At 43.2% G+C, this 25,823-nt stretch overlaps 1 protein-coding gene across 4 annotated transcripts in view; it reads left to right on the forward strand.

Annotated features, from left to right (window-relative positions):
- UBE2D2 (ubiquitin conjugating enzyme E2 D2) overlaps window positions 1-25,823 on the forward strand; it is a 49,644-nt gene that overhangs the window by 6,579 nt on the left and 17,242 nt on the right. For 2 of the 4 annotated variants that reach the window (XM_043520150.1, XM_038412769.2), the window contains 5 exons: window positions 7,846-7,973; window positions 8,622-8,685; window positions 16,594-16,625; window positions 16,707-16,784; window positions 16,871-16,976. In XM_043520150.1, coding sequence (XP_043376085.1) covers window positions 7,968-7,973; window positions 8,622-8,685; window positions 16,594-16,625; window positions 16,707-16,784; window positions 16,871-16,976 — 286 coding nt within the window. In that variant the 5' untranslated portion in view covers window positions 7,846-7,967. The remainder of the gene's footprint in view (window positions 1-7,845; window positions 7,974-8,621; window positions 8,686-16,593; window positions 16,626-16,706; window positions 16,785-16,870; window positions 16,977-25,823) is intronic. The other 2 variants (XR_006283108.1, XM_038412768.2) reach the window with 1 other exon arrangement.

A 25,823-nucleotide genomic window follows, 5' to 3' on the forward strand; every position in this document is an offset into this window, starting at 1 on the left:
GTAGGATATTTGTTATACCCTCAACCTATAGAATGTAGGGCTTGTCCTGGTAATGTGCCCATATACTGTCAACTAATAGTTGATGTTCTGTGGCCAGGCACATGAAATAGTTTCTGTACAAGTAATACAACTGGTATGTAATCCCAACTTTCTGAAAAACGTATTCTCTGGAAAGAACAGATAAGGAAGTTGCTCTGACCAGTCTTAAGGTACAGGCAAGTTTCCCTCACTATTCTGTTTACCATACCAGCAACTTTCCCTAAACTTCACACTTGCCTAATACTAAATCCTTAATGAAAGCTGCTCTTCACTAAGGCTGTGTGGGGAACAATTTAGTTCTTTGGTTGCATAACTTTAAATATCTGCACCTGTTATCTTCAAAGATCTTGTTTAAATTCTGTTAAAGTGAACAGTAACTCGGATATCTGTGGGGTTGAAATTCAGTAAGTCAAAGCTACAGATGAGAGTGAAAAGAGAACTTGCTTTATGTCCCATGAGGGATGTTTCATGGTGATTATGAGCTATGACAGCAAACTGTAAATCTTTTGAGATTTATAGTACAGAGTATATATGATAGAATTTGAAAGCACACAGAGAAGTATACATGATTATTGACTGCTAGGCACATGCAGAGCTTATCACTGCTATGAGAAATAAATGGGGTTCATAACTCTTATGCTGGCAAAGCCAAGAAGCTCATATCTCCAGCTGATGGCATTAATGTGGTTTTAGCAGCAAAACTGGTGGACTCTGCTACTTGCAGAAGAACAGCCATACTGGGTCAGACCAAAGGTCCATATAGATCAGTATGCTATCTTCTGACAGTGGCCAATGCCAGGTGCCCCATAGGGAATGAACGGAACAGGTATCATCAAGTGATCCGTTCCCTGTCGCTCATTCCCAGCTTCTGGCATACAGAGGCTAGGAACACCATCCCTGCTCATCCTGGCTAATAGCCATTGATGCACCTATCCTCCATGAATTTATCTAGTTCTTCTTTGAACCTTGTTATAGTCGTGGCCTTCACAACATCCTCTGGCCAAGGGTTCCATAAGTTGACTATGCGTTGTTGAAGAAATACTTCCTTTTGTTTGTTTTAAACCTGCTGCCTATTAATTTTATTTGGTGACCCCTAGTTCTTGTAATATGAGAAGGAGTAAATAACACTTCCTTATTTACTTTCTCCACACCAGTCATGATTTTATAGACCTCTATCATATCCCTCCTTGGAAAAGACGACTAAGCTGAAAAGTGCCGGTTTTATTAATCTCTTCTCATACGGAAGCCATTCCATTTCCCCGATCATTTTTGTTGCCCTTTTCTGAACCTTTTCCAACTCCAATACATCTTTTTTGAGATAGGGTTACCACCATCTGCAGGCAGTATTCAAGATGTGGGCATACCATGGATTTATATAGAGGCATATGATATTTTCTGTCTTATTATCTATCCTTTTCTTAATGATTTCCAACATTTTGTTCGCTTTTTTGACTGCTGCTGCACATTGAGTGGATATTTTCAGAGAACTATCTAAAATGACTCCAAGATCTTTCTTGAGTGATAACAGCTAATTTAGACCCCCATCATTTTATATGTATAGTTGGGATTATGTTTTCCAATGTGCATTACTTTGCATTTATCAACATTGAATTTCATCTGCCATTTTGTTGCCCAGTCACCTAGTAATGAGAGATCCTTTTGTAGCTCTTTGCAGTCTGCCTGGGACTTAACCACATTGAGCACTTATGCATCATCTGCAAATTTGCCACCTCACTGTTTTCCTCTTTTTCCAGATCATTTATGAATATGTTGAATACGACTGATCAAAGTACAGACCCTTGGGGGACACCACTATTTACCTCTCCATTCCGAAAGCTAAACATTTATCCCTAACCTTTGTTTCCTATCTTCTAACCAGTTACCAATCCGTGAGAGGACCTTCCCTCTTATCCCGTGACCGCTTACTTTGCTTAAGAGGGACCTTGTCACCCTAGTTTGAGGAGGGACACCACTATTATATTTTTGGGGCTTGCGATAGGACTGTACGACAAGTTGCAGAATACGTCTGGTCTTTATACATCCATTCTAGATAGACGTTAACCTTGATCAAGCTCTTGATGTTTTTCAGAAGTTAGGAGGATTTAATTTAGGACTAGTGGTTCATGGAATCTCTTGCAGGTGAACTGGCAGAACTTGAAACCACATTCCTTCTGGAAGCTATAGGGTTCTTAAAAGGTGTAATAAAGACTAACTTTATCTCCATCAGCCCTTCATCTGAGGGTTTATTATACGTAGTGCAGGTAAACTGGTAGAGCTAAAACAACGAGGAGTCTGGTGTCGTCTTAAAGACTTAACAGATTTATTTGGGCATAAGCTTTCATGGGTAAAAAATCCACTTCTTCATGAAAGCTTATGCCCTAATAAATCTGTTAAGTCTTTAAAGTGCCACTGGACTCCTTGTTTTTGTGGATACAGACTAACACGGCTACCTCTCTCTGCTAGAGCTAGTAACCCTCAAGAACCATTTGTCAGGAATTAGTTTTAGAAGTAGTGTCAGCAAGAGGGCAGATTTCATTATTCATTCATCTTGGATCAAGGTGCTTGGAAACTACTGGAGGCTTTAGTGGGTCTTATATCTCGTGCAAGTCTCTGGCATACGTGGTGACCATTAATTTTTGTGCCAATTGACCCATAACTGAGTACTTTGTGCATCTCAAGAGTTAAGATCACGCATTATTTGTATTCTTGAATCATTCATTTTAGTTCATGGAAGCCCAAACAGATTCTCAGAGTTGAAAACTCAATGACATCTAGAAATGATGCACAGATTCTAAATTCTGGAACTTTGCTGGAAGTGCTTTTAAGTATTGTGCACCATGTTTTCAAAAGGCAGACAACCACTTGGGGCAGGCCCATTTCTTAAGTGTGTGCCAAAAATGTGCATCCACCAACACTGGTTTCATGTGCGGTTGTAAATGCATGGGCAAATGCAGCTGCTCTGAATTGTGAGAAAATGATTAGTGGAAATCAAACTGCGAACATGCCAGTACAAACACAATGGCACATAAAGATTACTAGTGCCTCTGCTTTGCCAGCAGATCTTGTAATCTTAGTCTCTTCAGGGTTCAAAGTCAATCATTTTCCTACTGATGTTAATATGACCAGAGCTCTAAAGAGAATGTCTTGTGGATGTTAATTCCTCATATTTATCATTCTAAAGCTTCAAGAACTGTGATGTTACTTTTTGCTGAAGCACGGTCTGAAATAAAGGACTTGGGTTTCTTACATCTACCAGTTTCAGTGAATTTATGCATCAGACTGCCTCAGTAGTTTATGGCCTGTATGTGAAAACTCAAATAAGGCGTTGTAGTTTGTGAGGGAGGTGTAGTCATCTTGATCCTAAGTGTAGTAGTGGTCCAGCTATACAAGTGCATAGCTAAGATGGAGTGGGTGGGTTGAAAAGTGGTAAGAGGGAGGTCTAGTCTGGGGTAAAAGATACCGTTGTGGGGCTGTAATTTTGAGTATGACCAGTCCTAGATTGGTTTAGTTACCTCATTCAAATAATGACATCATCATGATATAGACCTCCTGTCACTTTAAAGGTATCTCAGTCTTTAGTCTTTGTTTTGGGTTAATATCTATTTCAAAGTGAGATAGTCAGGATTATATTAACCCCTAGGGTCCTCGCTGGGACTGGGGTCATGGGGTATCATCACATACAACCTGAGTGGTGTGGACAGAGCACAGTGCTTGCATCAGAGCAGTCTGCAGTGCAGGAGGCTTGGGTGGTTCAGGCAGTCAGCTAAACACTTGAGACTTTGAGGGCTGTTGCTGTAGTTACAGTGGCTGGGGCAGAGTTGTGTGACACTGCTGCTGTTAGGGTGGCAGGGGCATGCAGCCACTAATACTTATAGGGCTTTATGAGGGCTGCCAACACTATACCATTCAAGCATTGGTGATTCTGCTGTAGTGGTGCATAAAAGGGCCTTTCTTGTACAGGACATAAGAATGGCCATACTGGGTCAGACCAAAGGTCCATCCAGCCCAGTATCCTGTTTACCGACAGTGGCCAATGCCAGGTGCCCCAGAGGGAGTGAACTTAACAGGTAATGATCAAGTGATCTCTCTCCTGCCAGCCATCTCCACCCTCTGACAATCGGAGGCTAGGGACACCATTCCTTACCCATCCTCACCTTCTTCACAACCTCCTCAAGCAAGGAGTTCCACAGGTTGACTGTGTACTGAGTGAAGAAGAACTTCCTTTTATTTGTTTTAAACCTGCTGCCCATTAATTTCATTTGGTGGCCCCTAGTTCTTCTATTATGGGAACAAGTAAATAACTTTTCCTTATTCACTTTCTCCACACCACTCATGATTTTATATACCTCTATCATATCCCCCCTTAGTCTCCTCTTTTCGAAGCTGAAAAGTCCTAGCCTCTTTAATCGCTCCACTGACAACAGGCAGTGGGTTTTCTGCTACTTGTCTTCAGGCTGGCTGGAGTCCCTGCTGTTTCCTCTTCCGTCCAGTCAAGGAAATGGAGGGGCAGGGATGGGACCTCAGCCCCATGCGACTCCAGAGTTGTTTTCAGACAGCATGAGGTGCATAAGTCCTTTTGCTGGCATGGAGTGGGGCTGAAGCATTGCTCTTCCTGAATGGGCACAAGCTCACTTGATGAGCAGCACATCTTGGAAACCCCTCAGCCTGGCCTGAGGAATGGTTGTAGACACTCCAGCAGATGGTAGAGATCACCTAAGCAAACTACCACTGCCCCAAGCACAAGTGGAGCCATGGGAGTCCCTGTGTAGGTATGTACATACAGCCTAGGAGAGACTTAATCCAATTTTGGAAGAACTTGAACTGTGGAATACTTGAGAACAGGATCTGATCTAAAAGCCTCTATTTGCCCCTTGTGTCTAGCTCAAGACGATATCCCTGTGTTGCAAAGTCACAGTACAGAAATGAAACAGCAAGTAAATCTAAATAAAGCTTCACTTCCTTTTGTTAAGTAGTATATTTGACCATTAATTAGATGTGGGCTTTGTTAAACTGCCTCTCCAAAGATGGGAGGTAGGGGTTAGATGGAGATTTTTAAAATGTACTTTTACTTTTGAAAAGGTATTAGCTATATATCCATTGGTGGCATTTACATTGCAAGCTTTCCTCCCATTACAGCTGCCTATCTTGATTCTTGCTCTTCAATACCACTGTTTCCACATAAGCCTCAAATACTGTCAATGATCTAACTATAGATATTAAAACATGGGTTAGTCTACTAAGAACCAGAATGAAAGTTTTAGTGGAGCCAGTTTTGATTCAAGGCCTCTTTTTAAGGCTTGTATATAAACCCTGGCAGGCTATGCTATGGGAGGTAGAAGTTAAGTCATAAAGGGTTTATTTTAGAGACCTATTCTAGTGACTTTTTATAGAGGAAATGTGCATAAACAGGTTACTATAAGTAAATCTTTGATGGAACTGTTTAATGCAAATATTTCTTGATTTATTAGATGACTGGTTTCAGTTCAGTTGTAGCTAAAAATGTAATCCAGTGTCAAAGTATTGATTAGATTAAAAACTCACAATACACCTCTACCCCGATATAACGCAACCTGATATAACGCGGGTTCGCATACAACGCGGTAAAGCCCCAGCACACCGCTCTGAGCAGCGTGTTAAGGTTGCTGGGCTGGGGCCAAGGGATTGGATAAGGGGCAGAGGGTCTTGGGGGCAGTCAGGGGCTCTCTTCCCCTCCCCACCCCCCCAGGGCCTGGGAGGCAGGAGCTATGGGGGGGCACTTTTGGGGTCCCAGAGTGGCCCAGGAGATTAGCAGGGGGCCGGGAGCAGTCTGCTCTGCTTCCCTTGCCCCGACTGTGTCACTCGGGGGAGGGGGTTTGGGGGAAGGGATTTCTTCCCCCCGCACTCACCGGAAGTGGAGCAGCCCAGCCCCAGCCCACTCCACTCCGCCAGCTCCCAGCCGCTGTGCTCTGCTTCCCGCTGCAGGTGAGTGCGGGACCTATCCCCAACGCAACATTCTCTCACCTCCCCTCCCCCCCCCCCCCAACCAAGTGACATGGCTGGGGCAAGGAAAGGGGAGCTCTGCTTCCTGCCACCGGTGAGTGTGGAAGTCTTCATTTCCCGCCACCGGTGAGTTCGGGGAGGTAGGGGAAAGGAAGATCTCCACACTCACCGGCGGTGGGAATCGGAGCACGGCGGCTGGGAGCTGGTGGAGTGGAGTGCTGCTGGTGAGTGCCTGTCGGGGCGGGGGGTGTAGATAGGGGTCGGAGCAGTCAGGGGGCAGGGCGCGGGGGGTTGGGTGGCGTACTGGGGGTGATTAGGGACGGGGGTCTCTGGAGGGGGCGGTCAGGGAACAAGGAATCGGGGGGGACCAAAGCAAGTTGGATATAACACGGTCTCACCTATAATGCGGTAAGATTTTTTTTTTGTCTCCCGAGGACTGCGTTATATTGGGGTAGAGGTGTACTTGTAGATTTGCCAGAAACTTGCAAATAGTAGAAGGTTCTTAAAGCTGAGATTCCATGTGAATGCTCCCTGGGCGATGCTTCTTTCCCACTTGTTCTTGGGTGTTACAACCTGAACAATAGTTCAGCAAAAGATGATTTATATTCTGTAAATTTCATGGAAAACTGTAAGCAGCAGAGGTATAACTGAATTTCTGAGGAGGCACAAAAACCTGGCTGTGAAGAGGAAAGGAAACTCTGTCCCTCTCCCCAAATTTGTTGTCAGCCAGAAAGCAATAGGAGAGTCAGATGCTGCACTTCTCTCAGCAGTAGGGGCTTGGGAGCTCTGAATTTTCCAGACTTGGGTATGAGAAGGAGCAGAAGTTCCAAGGGGAAGACTGACCTCTCTTTACACACACAATGAACCCTCTGTTTATGGGGTAGGGTAGAGTGTGCTGGATCTTGGTACTTGGTTAAGCATAGTCTGACTTGAAAGACGTGTGATACATGTTCCAAATGAAAAATCATGAAATTATTTTCCATGTGGCATTCTAGGCAATGAACCAATGCTGCCAAAAGCACTAAAAGCACAATATCCTAACCTAAAATTCTCAAAACCACCTTAATGCTTAATCAAAACAGCTAATTTATAACACCTTGAAATTAAGGAGTTCAGTAAATGCAGGGAAACTCATAACAAGAACCCCTTTTGGCACTAAACCTCTCCAATCTACCTAACACCTAGCTCATAGCGCCTTTCTTCAGTAGATCTGAGTGCTTGACAAAGGAAATCGGTATCTATCCCCATTTCACAGGTGGGGAAGCTGAGTCGGAGGCCCAAGGTCACCTAGTATGTCGGTGGCAGAGTCAGAAATAGAACCCACATCTGAGTTTCAGTTAGTAGCTCTATCTACTGGGCAACACTGCTTCCTATTTAAATCCCCAATACTCTGAACTGTAAGAGTGTCTCAAACACAATAAGATGTCTAGGAAAAACTAGTGGGACCAGCTTGTTAACATTTGGATTATCAGTGATCTATTACTTACATAAAATATAAATCTATAATAGTCATTTTTGGAAATCTTCATAAAGCATGAAACTTTTAGGATTTTTTTTATTTTGTTTGTGTTCTGGACTGAAGTTCAAAATTCTGTGGCTACTTAAAACTATATTGAAATTCCTTCAGAAGTGTTCTGAACCATGAAACACTGACTCCAGCGCCCACAGGAGCCTGAGACTTCCAAAATGAGATTCTTCAGTCTAACTTGACCATTGGTTAGGCATTTAGTACACACACTTAAAGAAAATAAAGTTTGAGTGCTACATGCTCGTCAGCAACTTCATGCATAACAAGTTCAAATTCTGAAGATAACATTCTTTCCCTAGTCTGTGGGAGTGGAGGAGGATGGGCCAGCAAAAAGGTATCTGTGTCCTTAATGCTGTAGATCGTGCAGGGAACTGCTACTTCATGCACTGAACTAATAGCTGCTAGTCACTACAGCAGAAGCATGCAGGTAACTTTCATTTCCCTATTCATAGGCCATTTTTACCTTTTTGGGTAAAGGTCTGATTTTTGCGAGGTCTAGTATGGATTAAGGCTATGTGTTCCTAATGTCATTTTTGTTACATGGCCCAGGCTTAAAAAGTGGGATTTAATGTCCCCTATTTTAACTTTGTGAACATTTAAGAAAGCTTTATTATCAAAGCACAAATAGCTAAATGGAAATAACTTGAAGCAGGATAATAGACTTTTCAGACCTGATTAGTTTCTATATTATCTGAGATCCTATCCCTAATTTATTAAAATGGTAGAGAACAGTCTAAAGGAAGTAACTGAAGATGCAAGTGCAAGGAATTTAAGGCTAAGATGGAACATGGTCTTCTGAATGTGTTGGCTGAAAAGGAAGCTAGTTCAGCATTGCTTACAGGGGACAAAAGATTGATGTCATGAGTGCAGGTTTTGGTTAAACTTCAAAACCAACTTCCCATAATAAGAAATTATCCTCACCAGATGAACAAAGTTCCATTTGAGGTTTAGGAATACACCATTGAGGGAAAAGTGCTGCTGAAGTACCACTGTCAGTCTTTTGTAAGAGAGGCAAAATGTGATTTGATTTTTGGATTAAGTGAAACATCAACTGTCCATCCATCCTTTCTTTTAGGAGTTGAATGACCTGGCACGTGATCCCCCAGCACAGTGTTCAGCAGGGCCTGTTGGAGATGACAGTAAGTACTACCTGAGTAATAAGGCATCTAGCGTGCACGTTCAGAGGCAATACTGGCACTGACCTCCAATTTCTTATCTCTAAAATGGGAATTCCTAAGTCACAAGAGTATAAGTATTTCCTGAAGCTGGAGAAAGTCTTATCTGAATGGAAAATCCTAAATAATGCTAAATGTTACTCCATGTAGGCTTCCAGATACTACTCAAACACCTTAATATTTTTCTCCTGGTAGTGGAGATCTTCCAGTCACTCTTTAATTATTGCAGACATCTTAAATTCTCTCCTATGAACAGTGGAAGACATGACTTACTGCTACAACAGCAGGTAAAATGCTGGAGTAGCTATCAGAGTTCCTATCTAAACCAAAAAAAGAGTACTTGTGGCACCTTAGAAACTAACAAATTTATTTGAGCATAAGCTTTCGTGAGCTACAGCTCACTTCATCGGATGCTGTAGCTCACGAAAGCTTATGCTCTAATAAATGTGTTAGTCTCTAAGGTGCCACAAGTACTCCTTTTCTTTTTGCGAATACAGACTAACACGGCCGCTACTCTGAAACCTATCTAAACCAGCAAGATACCCAGACTTAACATCTCTTGTGATGCGTTATCTGCCTTTATATAGAGGATGCAATCAAGACTACAGTGTATTATTACAGGAGCAGCTTTGAAATAAGGTTGTCACACTAAATATAACCTTTACATAAAATAATAAACCTTTGCACAAAAGATACATGACAAGAATCTTAGCTTAAAAAAAACCCTAAAGAATTAATAACAGAAATGCCTTGTTGTAGTTTGATACAAATTGCACATCCAATTACCTCTACTTTAGCCTTGAAGAGGACTCCATATCATCCTCTCTGAGGAAGAATGTGAGGGCACATTCTTACTGTGGTCAAACAACTTAGACACTGAAAGAATCTCCATCCTTAATTTCCGCATCAAGCTATGGTTGTATTAAGAGGAGATCTGGGTCATACTTGTTTTTTTGTTTTGTTTTTAAAGTAGGGAAGAAAAATTGGGGATCCACCATACATATTAAAACAGGGTGTTAACATCTAGGAGTCTGTCCTTCTTTTAGAGCAGTGGTTCTCAACCAGGGGCATGTGCACCTTGGTGGGACGCAGAGGTCTTTCAGGGGATACCTCAACTCATCTAGATATTTGCCTACTTTTACAACAGGCTCCATAAAAAGCGCTAACGAAGTCAGTACAAACTAAAATTTCATACAGACAATGACTTGTTTATACAGCTCTACATACTCCTGAGGGTATTCTGTGCCAAAAAAATTTAAATTCTGCACACCATATTTTAAAATTTAGCAAATTTTATTTGTCAGTAAATAAATGTGGAGGCTCCAGCATGGCAGTGGGGAGCAGAGGTCACTGACTTTACACAGGTAGATCACCCTGTGCTCCCTCTTCCCCCTCCTGGAACACTGGCTCAGTGGTAAAGTTGCACCTGACCCTGACACAGTACAAGGACCAGGACTGTCTCAGAAACACCCCGGGACCCTGCCCCTCTGTGCCAAGCATGCTAGATGCAGGCAGGCAGGTTCAGCGGAGCAGGGTCAAAGGATGGACGGGCTTAGTGAAGGGAGATCCGGTGATAGGGTTCTGTGTGGGGCAGTCTGGCTATGGGTGGCCTGGGGGTGGTGGGGTTCCAAGTGTGCAGGGAGATCTGGATGAACAGGGGCTTGTTGGGGGTGGGGTCTGAGTGCAGACACAATAGGGCTCTGCAGGAGGGTCCAGGTGAAGGTGGTTGGGGCTTGGTGGGGGGTGGTGTCTGAGTGTGGAGGGCTCAGCTGCAGGGGTGGGTCCAGGTGCTGGCTTGGTAAGGTTCAGTGGGGTGGAAGTCTGTGTGTGGGGAGCTAGTGAGGGTGGTCCAGGTGCATGTGGGATGGGACTTGGTGGGGTGGGGGTTTGAGTGCAGGGGGCAGTCTGGCTGCAAGGTGAGGTTCAGATGCAGGGAGGTAAGGCTTGGCGGGGGTGGGAGGGTCTGGGTACAGGGCGGTTCCAGATGCAGAGGGTGAAGCTTGTTGCGGTGTGGGTTCGGGGTCAGTGGTCATTCTGGGTGCAGGGTGTGAGGCTTGGCAGGACAATCTGGGTATGAGGTGGGTCCAAATGCACTGGGGGTAGGGTGGATGGGGGTGCAGCTCCCCGTACAGTGACCCCCTTCTCTACCCCCCCCCCCCCCCCCGCAAGCTGAGGAGCGATGGGGGCAAGACAGACTCCTGGACATATTCCTTTCCACACAAACAAACATACACATTCATAGTAAGGTAGGATATCAGACTAATGGTGGTCTAGTCCAGTGTCCTGTCTTGAACTCTGACTAACATCTTGCGGAGGAAGCAAGAAACGCCAAAGTGAATATTTTTATTAGATCTCCTGTGTGGGAGAAATTTCTTTCTAACCCCATAAAGTTTTTGCCAATGTCCTGCAGCATGCAGTCTTATATTCCTTATAGCAGGTTTCTCAACCTGAGAGTCACCAGCTGGGCTGCCTACTCTGAGCATTGCGACCTGTTGCACATAGTTGCAGCGCTGCTCGGGTTTGGCCAAGCTGCCTCTCTGGCTCCGCATCATTATGATGATCAGGCCAAATTTGTGTGAGTGGTTGTCTGACCCCTTTGCCAGGTCACAATGCCACTCTCATCAATCCAGGCCTGGCCAGCTCCTGTCAGGGTATCTGGGTCAAACCTGAGTGGTGCTGTGACCTCAAAGGTTGTGATACCTGAAGTGGGGAGCTGAGCCCACCCAGACCCATGGGACAAGAGCAAGGAGGGGACGGCTGGGAAATACTGGCCCCAATGTAACCCCTGCCCTGCAACCAGGCAGTCTTCCATACTTTCTGCCTGCCCCCATCCCAGCCCCTGAGGCGGTTCTCCCTCATAGTTGGATGATTCCTTCGGTCATACCACCCCTTTACCCTCTGCCCCCATGGGCTTTATGTGGGGGCTGTATTTTTTTGGGGGGAGCTATTGGCTCGCCACCTCTTTGCCCCATTCCTTCCCCAAACTCACAACTCCTTCCACACTATACCCCAATCTCCCCACTTCACCTCCAGGTCCCCAAATCTCACCTGCCCCATAATGCCATTTGCTTCCCCGGGCTATGGGGGGGAGGCTATTTTTGGGGTATCTCAGCTTGCCACTGCCAGTTCCCACTGTATGAGGTCCTCAGCTGTTCACATCTGGCCAGAGCATCTGGAATCTTAGCTCTGAGCACCCTGATGGACCCCTGCAGGGGAGGGGGGACATCTGGTCTGAGAAAGCCTCAGCAGGGGAGAAATCTTTGGGTTGTGACAAGCCATCAAGGTTTTACAAATGTATTTTGAGCCCAAATGTTGAGACTTACTGACTTTTTAGCAGTCTTTTATCCTGAGTAACTCTAAACACTCTACATAATGTACAACCAATTAGTCAAGTGCATAATCTGAACTAACCATATACATTTTTTGATCTACAGCCAACTTACAATCCCTCTGAAATATCAGTCTTTCGTATACTCATACTCTTCATGTTTGTTGCCATTGTCTTAACGCTAAACTTAGACCTAGAGCTTACAAATACTCATGCAGGCAGACCCTTATCCCTTCGTGGACCCCCATGGCTTCTGTGTAGGTACTGTCTTCCCACACCCCTTCCTATACATCCAAAATTGGTCTAGTTTCACTGTTAGGGCCTTATTACGTCTGTCTGAATGTTGTATTCTAAGTTTCAGAGTAGCAGCCGTGTTAGTCTGTATTCGCAAAAAGAAAAGGAGGACTTGTGGCACCTTAGAGACTAACAAATTTATTCTACAGCAAACAGGGAAAGATTAAGAATGAGCTCTCAAAACTGGATACTCTCATAAAGAACCAACCTTCCACACAAACTTCCTCGTGGCTGGACTTTACAAAAACTAGACAAGCCATTTACAAAACACGCTTTGCTTCTCTACAAAAGAAAAAGGACACTAAGCTATCTAAACTACTATATGCCACAAGGGGCCACAACAATGGTTCCCGTAACCCACCCAGCAATATTGTTAATCTATCCAACTATACTCTTAGGACAGATTCTTCTGCTGGGCTATCTCGGGGCCTCTCCTTTTGCCCCTCCACCCCCACGAACATGATACAGTTCTGTGGTGACCTAGAATCCTATTTTCGACGTCTCAGACTCAAGGAATATTTCCAACACACCTCTGACCAACATATTAACCCACAGAGACCTTCCTGCCAACACTACAAAAAGAAGGATTCTGGGTGGACTCCTCCTGAAGGTCGAAACAGCAGCCTGGATTTCTACATAGACTGCTTCCGCCGACATGCACAAGCTGAAATTGTGGAAAAGCAGCATCGCTTACCCCATAACCTCAGCCATGCAGAACACAGTGCCATCCACAGCCTCAGAAACAACTCTGACATCATAATCAAAAAGGCTGACAAAGGAGGTGCTGTCGTCATCATGAATAGGTCGGAGTATGAACAAGAGGCTACTAGGCAGCTCTCCAACACCACTTTCTACAAGCCATTACCCTCTGATCCCACTGAGAGTTAGCAAAAGAAACTACAGCATTTGCTCAAGAAACTCCCTGAAAAAGCACAAGAACAAATCCGCACAGACACACCCCTGGAGCCCTGACCTGGGGTATTCTATCTGCTACCCAAGATCCATAAACCTGGAAATCCTGGATGCCCCATCATCTCAGGCATTGGCACCCTGACAGCAGGATTGTCTGGCTATGTAGACTCCCTCCTCAGGCCCTTCGTTACCAGCACTTCCAGCTATCTTCGAGACACCACTGACTTCCTGAGGAAACTACAGTCCATTGGTGATCTTCCTAAAAACACCATCCTAGCCACTATGGATGTAGAAGCCCTCTACACCAACATTCCACACAAAGATGGGCTACAAGCCGTCAGGAACAGTATCCCCGATACTGTCACGGCTAACCTGGTGGCTGAACTTTGTGACTTTGTCCTCACCCGTAAGTATTTCACATTTGGTGACAATGTATACCTTCAAATCAGCGGCACTGCGATGGGTACCCGCATGGCCCCACAGTATGCCAACATTTTTATGGCTGACTTAGAACAACGCTTCCTCAGCTCTCGTCCCCTAATGCCCCTACTCTACTTGCGCTACATTGATGACATCTTCATGATCTGGACCCATGGAAAAGAAGCCCTTGAGGAATTCCACCATGATTTCAACAATTTCCATCCCACCATCAACCTCAGCCTGGACCAGTCCACACAAGAGATCCACTTCCTGGACACTACGGTGCTAATAAGCGATGGTCACATAAACACCACCCTATATCAGAAACCTACTGACCGCTATTCCTACCTACATGCCTCTAGCTTTCATCCAGATCATACCACTCGATCCATTGTCTACAGCCAAGCGCTACGATATAACCGCATTTGCTCCAACCCCTCAGACAGAGACAAACACCTACAAGATCTCTATCATGCATTCCTACAACTACAATACCCACCTGCTGAAGTGAAGAAACAGATTGACAGAGCCAGAAGAGTACCCAGAAGTCACCTACTACAGGACAGGCCCAACAAAGAAAACAACAGAACGCCACTAGCCATCACCTTCAGCCCCCAACTAAAACCTCTCCAACGCATCATCAAGGATCTACAACCTATCCTGAAGGACGACCCATCACTCTCACAGATCTTGGGAGACAGACCAGTCCTTGCTTACAGACAGCCCCCCAATCTGAAGCAAATACTCACCAGCAACCACACAACAGAACCACTAACCCAGGAACCTATCCTTGCAACAAAGCCCGTTGCCAACTCTGTCCACATATCTATTCAGGGGATACCATCATAGAGCCTAATCACATTAGCCACTATCAGAGGCTCGTTCACCTGCGCATCACCAATGTGATATATGCCATCATGTGCCAGCAATGCCCCTCTGCCATGTACATTGGCCAAACTGGACAGTCTCTACGTAAAAGAATGAATGGACACAAATCAGATGTCAAGAATTATAACATTCAAAAACCAGTTGGAGAACACGTCATCTCTCTGGTCACTCGATTACAGACCTAAGAGTGGCTATCCTTCAACAAAAAAGCTTCAAAAACAGACTCCAACGAGAGACTGCTGAATTGGAATTAATTTGCAAACTGGATACAATTAACTTAGGCTTGAATAGAGACTGGGAATGGATGAGTCATTACACAAAGTAAAACTATTTCCCCATGGTATTTCTCCCTCCCACCCCACCCCCCACTGTTCCTCTGATATTCTTGTTAACTGCTGGAATTAGCCTACCTTGCTTGTCACCATGAAAGGTTTTCCTCCTCCTCCTCCCCCCCCCCCTTGCTGGTGATGGCTTATCTTAAGTGATCACTCTCCTTACAGTGTGTATGATAAACCCATTGTTTCATGTTCTCTGTGTGTGTGTGTATAAATCTCTCCTCTGTTTTTTCCACCAAATGCATCCGATGAAGTGAGCTGTAGCTCACGAAAGCTTATGCTCTAATAAATTTGTTAGTCTCTAAGGTGCCACAAGTACTCCTTTTCTTTTTGCGTATTCTAAGTTGTTACTTGTACTGTTACCATGGTACTAGAATTACTACCTCAGTATCATTAGAACTGAAAGAAGCTAGCAAAAAGTACTAACTTTTAACTTCGTGCAGTTGATAACTTGTATAGTCAGTTTCACTCTTTGCCTGTATAGTCGGTCAGGCTTTTTTCTTGCTCAAACCTTTCTTTAGATTTTTTTTTTTTAAGATTATTCACTCTTGTAGCTTACAAGAAATTTTAAACTAGTTTAAAAAAATCTTGTCAACTGTCCCTATGTAGTTGAATATTTGACCTTGATCTTGTATAATTAGAGGTATGGCAGTGTAGATTTGTACCGTAGCAGAATGCATGGTGTCTTATAGGATGGGAGTGTGGACTGATTTGTATGTGAATGGTTTGATTTAGACTTCTAGGGATTGTATTGCTGGTGTGGTACTAAGTATTTCAGCTCATGTAAGTGTGGAGTCTTGGGCCTTCATGTAGGAGTTTCCTGGCTTACTACACTACTCCAGGAGTGGGCAAACTACAGCCCATGGGCCGGATCTGGCCCACAGGCTGTTTTAAGCTGGCCCTCAAGCTCCTGCTCATGAGCTGGGTCTGGCACTTGCCCTGCTCCAGCTGGGGAGCAGGGTCTGGGGCCGCTCCCGGAAGCAGCAGCATCACCCTGCTCCTGCTCCTACATGTAGGGGCAGCCAGGGGGCTCAGCTCTGCATACTGTCCTTGCCCCAAGCACTGCCCCAGCAGCTCCCATTGGCCGGGAACTGAGGCCAATGGGAGCTGCAGGGGTGGCACCTGCAGATGGGAAAGTGCACAGAGCTGCCTGGCCACAGCTCCACGTAGGAGCCGGAGTGGCAACATAGCCGCTGCTTCCAGGAGCTGCTTAAGGTAAGTGCTTCCCAGAGCCTGCATCCCTGAGCCTCTCCCTGTGCCCCAACTGCCTGCCCCAGCCCTGATTCCCTCTCCTGCTCTCTGAACCCCTCGGTCGCAGCCTGGATTACCCTCTTGCACCCAAATCCCTCATCCGCACCCCCCATCCGGAGCCCTCCCCCTCCCTCCGCACTCTATTTCCCTGCCTGAGCCCCCTTCTGAACTCCACATTTCTGGCCCCACCCTGTAGCCTGTGCCCTCACCCACTCCTGCACCCCAACCCCAATTTTGTGAACATTCATGGCCCGCCATACGATTTCTATTCCCAGATATGGCCCTTGGGCCAAGAAGTTTGCCCACCCCTGCTCTACCTCTTCTTCAAAAGGTTGTTTTACATATGCATACAGTTCACTGACCAGTGCTTTGGTGATAATGGCAAATGCTTGGACTTTTAAGATTAGAAATTATAGTAAGTAACTTGTGTTTTCCTCTTTTCAGTGTTCCATTGGCAAGCTACAATAATGGGACCAGTAAGTATATGAATTTCACATCTCCATGTAAAGAACCCTTGAAGTTGATTCTCTTCTAATAATGATTCTTTATTTTAACAGAATGATAGTCCCTATCAGGGTGGAGTATTTTTCCTGACAATTCACTTCCCAACAGATTACCCTTTCAAACCACCTAAGGTGAGTGGCTTGTATAAATCTACATGGTGGTGTGTTGTATAGCCTACATCGATGAGCCTAAACTGAAATTTTCCCCTCTTCTGCAGGTTGCATTTACAACAAGAATCTATCATCCAAATATTAACAGTAATGGCAGCATTTGTCTTGATATTCTACGGTCACAGTGGTCTCCAGCATTAACTATTTCAAAAGGTAACTAAATGAACATTAGAGGTAATCTTACTTTTGTTAAATTATTGATTTGGATTTATTTTAATGTGAAAAACTGTTGCCTGCCTATTACTGATTACTTATGTGGTCAAAACTTCCAGCTCAATATCTAATTCCATGAGTGCTGCATGTACTTTTCATCTAGAATCTTAAACACTGTCCCTGTTTAATGGTCCAATTATACCAATGAGTACTTGATTTATCCCTGTGATGTAAGCAGCGGTAACTCTTATCTCATTATCCAGTCTTGCTTGTCTCTCCTTTTTGTTCAAATGGATTTGAACAAAGAACTTATGTTTAGGAGTTTAAGAACGTGCGGCGGGAAAGTGCCTGTAATGGTGAATTTTCATACCACCCTCATGACTGTAGTATAAGCACCTTTCCAGTAGTGTGCTTAGCAGTGTGACTATGCATCTGGCATGTGGTTTTGGTTCTCTTATCTTTTCTCCATGGGGAGATGCATGTGGATTGGAGAGTCTTGTTTTGGTAGGTTTTTTTTACTTGGAAGGGAATAATTCATGGTGTATAGGTGCTATTCTAGAATAATATAGCCATATCTAAGAAAACAAGCTGTTAAAATCAGACTACTTAAGTCAATTTACATGAGTAAAACATCTTAAAGCAGACTTCCTTTATTCAGAGGAAAATATACATAGGGACAAACTCTTATCTTTTAGTGGGACTCGATGATAAAACCATGGAGGCATGGGTTTGCTAAGATCATTGTTACAAAACAAATTGTCTTGCAATATCCTCAACTACTGCCCTACACGTCCTGAAAAGTCTCAGCTTGGTATGTCCTGTTTTTATGACCATCTCTGCCATTGTGTGGGACACATTTTGCTTTCTCTCAAACTAGAGGATCATAATTTGTGAAGTTTTGGGCAAGTAATACATCACATGTTAAAGGGCTATTCGTGTCCAATTTGACACAACCTCTCTCTCCCACGCCAGTACATGGGTTTCCAGGTTCATTCTTACCTTCTCTCTAAATGTTCGCCTAATGCTGGTGGTGGTGGTCCATGAAGGCAGCTCCTGCTACCTCTTCTCTTGTGTACTAAAGCTCCTAATGGGGGCGGTTAGGCTAGCTCACTTCCAGATATTCTATAATATATAGTGTGGCCTTCAAGAACCTGTACGCTTGCAGAAGCTGTTGGAAACAAAGAGCTAGTACCACACGACTTGCCGGCTCACCAGGGATCATGATTAGTTCATGAAGCTGAAAGTTAAATTCACTGCTATGAAGTGAAGATCCAGCATCAACAGAGAAAATAAGCTAGATCTTCAGTCTTCTGACTGTCAAATTAAAATCCCAATTTCCTTACCTATGACCTTTGCCTACAGAAACTTTGATCACCATCTAGTTTTCTTTGTGTACTTTACCACACAGAGCTCAGTCTTCTCCAAAGCGAAAACATTTTTCTCTATACAGGGAGGATTCTAAAAGGAGCAATGAGCAAAGAGTAGAAATAGCATATATAAAATAGAAAAAAGGAAACTAGAGAAGCTGGATACAAAACAGTTTTAAAGTGTATAAGAACAGGACAATTGCAAATGGCTGGTTTATGTTTAATATGTATAAAATAAAAGGCAGGGTGTGACAGGTCTGGTAAAACTCCTCAGGCTGCTGTTTGGGTGCCAACATACTGGAACCTACACACTTTTTAAGCTTCCCTGAGTCTCGGTGGGCTCCAACCACCATCTCTGGCTCCATATTCCCTTGCACACTTCCTCAAACAGATTAATCTTTCATGGAAGTGGGTCTTCCAGGTCCAGCAGCTCTAGGGACCAGGTCTGTTCTGACCCCCAAGATACCCCAGTAGCTCAAGCACACCCTTCAGAAATCCAACCTTTTGAGCACTTTAGCTTATAGTACCTCTCCAGGGGCACATAAGTGAAGCACATAATACACAGGCTTTGCAAAGGGTTCGAACACAATTACTCCTTATATTGATAAGTACAAGAAATATACATATCTAAATAGTGATAGTGATGATATGCTAAGGGAGACTAGAGAAGCTATCAAAATAAAGAACTCAATAATGGGGATTTCAGTTATCCCCATATTGACTGGGTACATGTCATCTCAGGACGAAATGCAGACACAAAATTTCTCAATACTTTAAATGACTGCTTTTTGGAGCAGCTGGTACAGGAACCCGCAAGGGGAGAGGCAACTCTCGATCTAGTCTTGAGTGGAGCGCAGGATCTGGTTGAAGAGGTACTTATAACAGGACCACTTGGAAATAGTGACCATAATATAATAACATTGCTGTGGTGGGAAGAACATCTCAACAACCCAACACTGTGGCATTTAATTTCAGAAAGGGGAACTGTGCAAAAATGAAAAGGTTAGTTAAACAGAAATTAAAGTACAGTGACTAAAGTGAAATCCCTGCAAGCTGCATGAACACTTCTCAAAGACACATTTAAGTTGACCCTCTATTATGGTATACCCCAAATTAAAAAACACAGTAAAAACTAAAAAAAAATCATGTTGCTTAACCATGTAAAGAAGCAGTGAGAGATGAAAAAGGCATCTTTTAAAAAGTGGAAGTCAAATCCTAGCGAGGTAAATAGAAAGGAGAATAAACACTGCCAAATTTAAATGTAAAAACGTAATAAGAAAAGCCAAAAAGGAGTTTGAACAGCTATCCAAAAACTCAGAAGGTAATAACAAAATGTTTTTTAAATACATCAGAAGCAGGAAGCCTGCTAAACAACCAGTGGGGTCCCTGTACGATCGAGATACAAAAGGAGCACTTAAAGATGATAGTCATTGCAGAGAAACTAAATGAATTCTTTTCTTCAGTCTTCACAGCTGATGATAGGGCAATTCCCAAACCTGAGCCGTCTTTTCTAGGTGACAAATCTGAGGAATTGTCAGATTGAAGTGTCGCTAGAGGAGGTTTTGGAATTAATTGAGAAACTTAACAGTAACAAGTCACCAGGACCAGATGGCATTCACCCAAGAGTTCTGAAAGAACTCAAATGTGAAATTGCGGAACTATTAACCATGGTTTGTAACCTGTCCTTTTTAAATCAGCTACTGTACCCAATGACTGGAAGATAGCTAATATAATGCCAGTATTTAAGAAGGGCTCTAGAGGTGATCCTGGCAATTGGACGGGTAAGTCTAACGTCAGTACAGGGCAAATTAGTTGAAACAATAGTAAAGAATAAAATTGTCAGATACATAAAAGAAAAATTGTTGTGCAAAAGTCAACATGGTTTCTGTAAAAGGAGATCATGTCTTACTAATCTATTAGAGTTCTTTGAGGGGGTCAACAAACGTGGACAAGGGGATCTAGTGGACACAGTGTACTTAGATTTCCAGAAAGCCTTTGACAAGGTCCTTCACCAAAGGCTCTTACGTAAATTAAGTTGTCATGGGATAAGAGAGAAGATCCTTTCATAGATTGAGAACTGGTTAAAAGACTGGGAATGAAGGGTCGGAATAAAGGGTAAATTTTCAGAATGGAGAGAGGTAACTAGTGGTGTTCCCCAAGGGTCAATCCTAGGACCAGTCCTATTCAACTTATTCATAAATGATCTGGAGAAAGGGTTAAAAGTGAGGTGGCAAAGTTTGCAGATGATACTAAACTGCTCAAGATAGTTAAGACTAAAGCAGACTATGAAGAACTTCAAAATGATCTAACAAAACTAAGTGATTGGGCAACAAAATGGCAAATTTCCTGTGGATAAATGTAAAATAATATGCACATTGGAAAAAATAACCCCAATTATACATACAATATGATGGGGGGCTAATTTAGCTACAACTAATCAGGAGAAAGATCTTGGAGTCATCATGGATAGTTCTCTGAAGACGTCCACGCAGTGTGCCTCAGCAGTCAAAAATGCAAAAGGGATGTTAGGAATCATTAAAAAAGGGATAGAGAATAAGACTGAGAATATCTTATTGCCCTTATATAAATCAATGGTATGCCCACATCTTGAATACTGCGTACAGATGTGTTCCCCTCATCTCAAAAAAGATATAATGGCATTAGAAAAGGTTTAGGGGTTTGGAACGGGTCCCATATGAGAAGAGATTAAAGAGGCTAGGACTCTTCAGCTTGGAAAAGAGGAGACTAAGGGGGGATATGATAGAGGTATATAAAATCATGAGTGGTGTGAAGAAAGTGAATAAGGAAAAATTATTTATTTGTTCCCATAATATAAGAAGTAGGGGCCACCAAATGAAATTAATGGGCAGCAGGTTTAAAACAAATAAGAGGAAGTTCTTCACACTGCGCACAGTCAACCTGTGGAACTCCTTGCCTGAGGAGGTTGTGAAGGCTAGGACTATAACAGGGTTCAAAAGAGAACCTCCATGAATTTATTGAGTAAAGTCCATTAATGGCCATTAGCTAGGATGGGTAAGGAATGATGTCCCTAGCCTGTCTTTGTCAGAGGGTGGAGATGGATGACAGGAGAGAGATCACTTGATCATTACCTGTTAGGTTCACTCCCTCTGGGCAAGTGGCATTGGCCACTGTCGGTAGACAGGATACTGGGCTGGATGGACCTTTGGTCTGATCCAGTATGGCTGTTCTTATGTTAACAGATTTGTGTAGGCGTTTCCCTTCCTCAATTTCCTCACCACTCTGTTCTTTGAGACTTGAGTCAGTCTTCTGTCACCTCTGCCCTCCTGTAGATGGCTTCTTCTCTGCAACATGGAATTTCTCTGGTCTCTTTTCCATCTCTTTCCAAAATTGCCAGAGAGATCCTTTCTTTGATAACTTCCAGTTCCCTTTGTCATAGGACTCCTGATCAGTTTCATGAGATGCAGTCCCCAACTAGATGATCTGTTGTTTAGTTATGTTCTCCTGGAGTCCAGACTTAAAAAACTGGGATTTGCTGAGTGGTAGCTGCTTTTTGGGGTCCCAGGGAGCCTCCATGTGACTAGAGATCATCAAGATTTAATGACCCTCCCTTGTTAGCCCTGTCAATATTCCTTGGAAATTCAGCCTAGCATGGAAGTAAAAATCATCAAAGCATTCAGCCCCACATTCAAAATGGAGTTGTTTGATAAAGAGCTCATCCTCCCAAACTGGAATTCATAAATTTACACAGTTTACCCAAATGGTCATATGAAGACAAACCACCAGTGCCTGCTAAAAAGGAGGCAGTGGAAATATTAGCCCTGCCATGTCCTCTCTGAATGCCAGCTCTCAATGTAGAGGCAGAGTGGGGAATTGACTAAGTTCCCTGGAAGACGTTCAGGGACCTTAGAGAAACTTTGTTCTTAGTACACAATTAGTACAGTTCATCAGGAAATGGAAGGTGTTCCATGGAAATTCCAACATTTTTGAAGTTTGTTGTGTTCCAAATTGGAACAAAGTCAAAATTTACCAAAGAAAGGAACAATTGACTCTTTAAAATAAAATAAGTTTAAAACGTATACAAAAATATTTAATATCTTAACTGTGTAATTACACAATTTGTTTGGCCTTTATTCTCTCAACCTTTGTCAAAATTGACACTTCCACAATCTTCAGATTTTTGATAGAACTGTTCCCTCCGATTGTTTGATCAGCTCTAACAATCAGTTAAAGCCATTACGTTGATTGAACCTTCTTTTAAAAAAGGTTCAAACTGAATAATCAGTGCTGTCTTTAAAGGATAACAGGTTAAACTCTCTAGTTTTTCTTAAAGGCAGTGAACTTAAAATGAATAAAAGGAAATAATTTGTATACAAAGCATAATTAATTTGTAGAACTAAATACTATAGCGTGTCACTGAGGTTAAGAGCTTAGCAGAAAATAGTGTATAAAGCTTTATTCACCGTGGCATAAGCCAACCACTAACTGATGGAGGTGAGAGGAAGAATTAGGAAGAATCTTTGCCTAGGTCAGGTTGTAGCTTATCTGTGCTACAAGACTTCTTACATAATGTTCTGAGTCATCTGGCACTGATGAGGCTGCAGGGCTAGACATTACTGCTCTGGTCTGGCATGTTCCCAAAGGTACTTTTGGGTATTACACCTTGGAGATGTCTTGCCAATTTGCAGGGTGGTGCCTTGTCTTAATTTCTCTTCCCTGTTTGTATAGCTTTCTTTAATTTTTCATAAACTGAAATGGAGAAACTTTCTGTAAGCTGTTTTGTAATGATATTTGCTCTAGTTACAATGGTAGCTGAAGACTCAGGCTGAAAGTTCTTTAAGTTGCATGTTGCATCAGCAACAATATGTAGACTTCAATTACAGTAGAACCTCAGTTATGAAAATCTTGGGAATGGAGCTTCATAAATCTGAAATGTTTAACTCTCTACAAACATTATGGTTCTTTCAAAAATGTATTGACTTAATACAGCTTTGAAGCTTTACTATGCAGAAGAAAAATGCTGCTTTTAACCATCTTAATTTTAATGAAACAAGCATGGAAATGGTTTCCTTACCTTGTCAAATCTTTTTTTAAACTTTCCCTTTATTTTTTTAATAGTTTACATTTAACACAGTACTTATTGCATTTGCTTTTTTGTCTCTGCCGATGCCTGATTGCATACTTCTGGTTCCGGATGAGGTTTGTGGTTGACCTGTCAGTTTGTAACTCTGGTATTCATAACTCTGAAGTTCTACTGTATAGGTGGACCTCCTTTCGTAGTAGCAATTCCTATCACCATAGGATATAAGGGAAGGATAAATGAAGACCTCTTATTTTGGACAAATGTAATGCAACTTGTTCTTTAACCACTTCTGGGGCTTTTCTTGCATATGCTGTGTGCAATGACTTCACTTGCCAAATTACATATAGATTACATTCTTTTCATGTATGGGTTTTTTGTTAAGGCAAATGTCAGTGAAGGTGGCCCATGCAATCTTAATTCAGTCCCCTTGTGTGTACGTATTCTGCTACAGTCTTTAAGTACATGATCACATACTGTCCCACAGGATCCTTGCCTAATGCAATGCACAGTATGGACTATGCCCACTGAATGGGTAGCTATTCAGTATTTCTCTTTAACCTTTCACTGTAGCTCTGCACATTACTTCACACCATTTAAAACCTGCACTGAATACTAAGCTCTGTGTCTTAGTATCTTAATGAATTTTCAGAATACTTGGCATTTTATGGTTTTACTAATAGTTGAAAGCCTCTGCTGTCACACAGGTATAATTTGTATATTCAAAATGTCTGGGAATTTAAAAATTGGATGGTAACAGACCATGAATCCCAGTGATTGATCCTGGTGATATTCTAAACAAAGAGCTTTCAGCCATGCTTGTAGCTCAGAGGTTCTCAGTTTTGTAATGGTGACCGCTTTCGCATATCAAGCCACTGAGTGTGAACCCCCCCTTATATATAAAAAAAGTGTTTTTAATTTATAAACACTGTTATAAATGTTGGAGGCAAATCAGGGCTTAGTTTGGAGGCTGACAGCTCGTGACCCCCATGTAATAACCTTGTGACCCCACCCTCAGGGGACCAGACACCCAGTTTGAGAACCCCTGTGATGTAGCTGTTTCCATTGCTTCATGCTGACTCAGCAGTCACTCTAGGCTTCAGAGTGACAATCCTGGAATTTTTATATATAGATATGTTCATAGCTTCCATTGATGCCAATGGGAGTTGCAGTTGAGTGCTCACTCAGCACTTTTGCAATTCAAACCTCAGGTCTCTCAGATTGGGCACCCAGGAAATGAGGAACACACAATTATTGGCCACCTGTAAAACATCAAAACTTTCTCTTGCCCAGCATCACAAGACTTCTGTGGCAGATGCAGGAATAGAAACCAATTCCTCAAGGCAACATTCAGCTGTCTTAACCAGGAGATCATCCTCTCTTCCTTCAACATCCTGCCAAATTCACTACATATCTTTCAGTTTCCTCAACAAAGGAAGCAGAAGTCATACAAACAGTCTCCTTCACTATACAACCCTGACTCATTCCCAGAGGACAGTACCTGTGCATTGAATTAGGGAAGGGTTATGGGGGGAGAGGATTCTTTGCATTCATGTAATAAAGACTCTAGCATAATGCATATTCACAAGGGGGCTGAACTAAGGTTGCATGGGTAACTTTAACTCTCTGGCATTTCTTAGCTTTTGAGTTGCTTGATTTAACAACCTTAATGTTTTCACTGCAGTTTTTGTGTAATTTCCTAAGTATGAAACTTAACGTGAAAAGATAATTGATTTTCTTTAACTGTGTAGAACCTTTATTGACCTCTTTCACATGCGTAGTCATTGGCGTTGGGATCTTTATTTCTTCAGCACAGCATTCTACGATGTGAGCGAATTAAAATAACTGATAAGTTTTCTCCTGCTATCTCTGCATGGAGCCTGTGCATGTGTGTGCTCACGTGCTTGCTCTCTTGCTTTGCCAGTGGGTTTTACAGCTCTTTGCTTGACAGCAGCAAAGGAATGTTTAAACTGGGAAATATGTTTGATTCCAAATTCTGGAAGGGGGTGGGCTCTAATGGTAGGTAGTCCCTTCTGCCCCAATCCTCCTCTGTATTAGTGAGGTGGGTGCCTGTGTACTAGCAGGCATGGGAAGCATTGAAAGCACTGCACATTTTTGTGCCCAACACCACAGTGCCTCTAGTGGTTTGGAGGAGCAGTTGCAGGGAGTATCTCATTCCTGCATCCCTGGGCTGGAGAATAATCCATTATCTAGGGAAGTGGTTTTCAAATTTCTGTTCTGGAGACCCAGTTGAAGAAAATTGTTGATGCCTGTGACCCAATGGAGCGGGGGATGTGGGGTTTGGGAGGGGCTCAGGGCTGTGGGGTGGGGCCGGGAATGAGGAGTTCAGGGTGTGGGAGGAGGCTCAGGGTTGGGGGACAAGGCTCTGGGCTGGGGGTGCAGGCTCTGGGGTGGGGCCAG

The sequence above is a fragment of the Dermochelys coriacea genome, chromosome 8 (genome assembly GCF_009764565.3).
Source record: "Dermochelys coriacea isolate rDerCor1 chromosome 8, rDerCor1.pri.v4, whole genome shotgun sequence".
Lineage (NCBI taxonomy): Eukaryota > Metazoa > Chordata > Testudines > Dermochelyidae > Dermochelys > Dermochelys coriacea.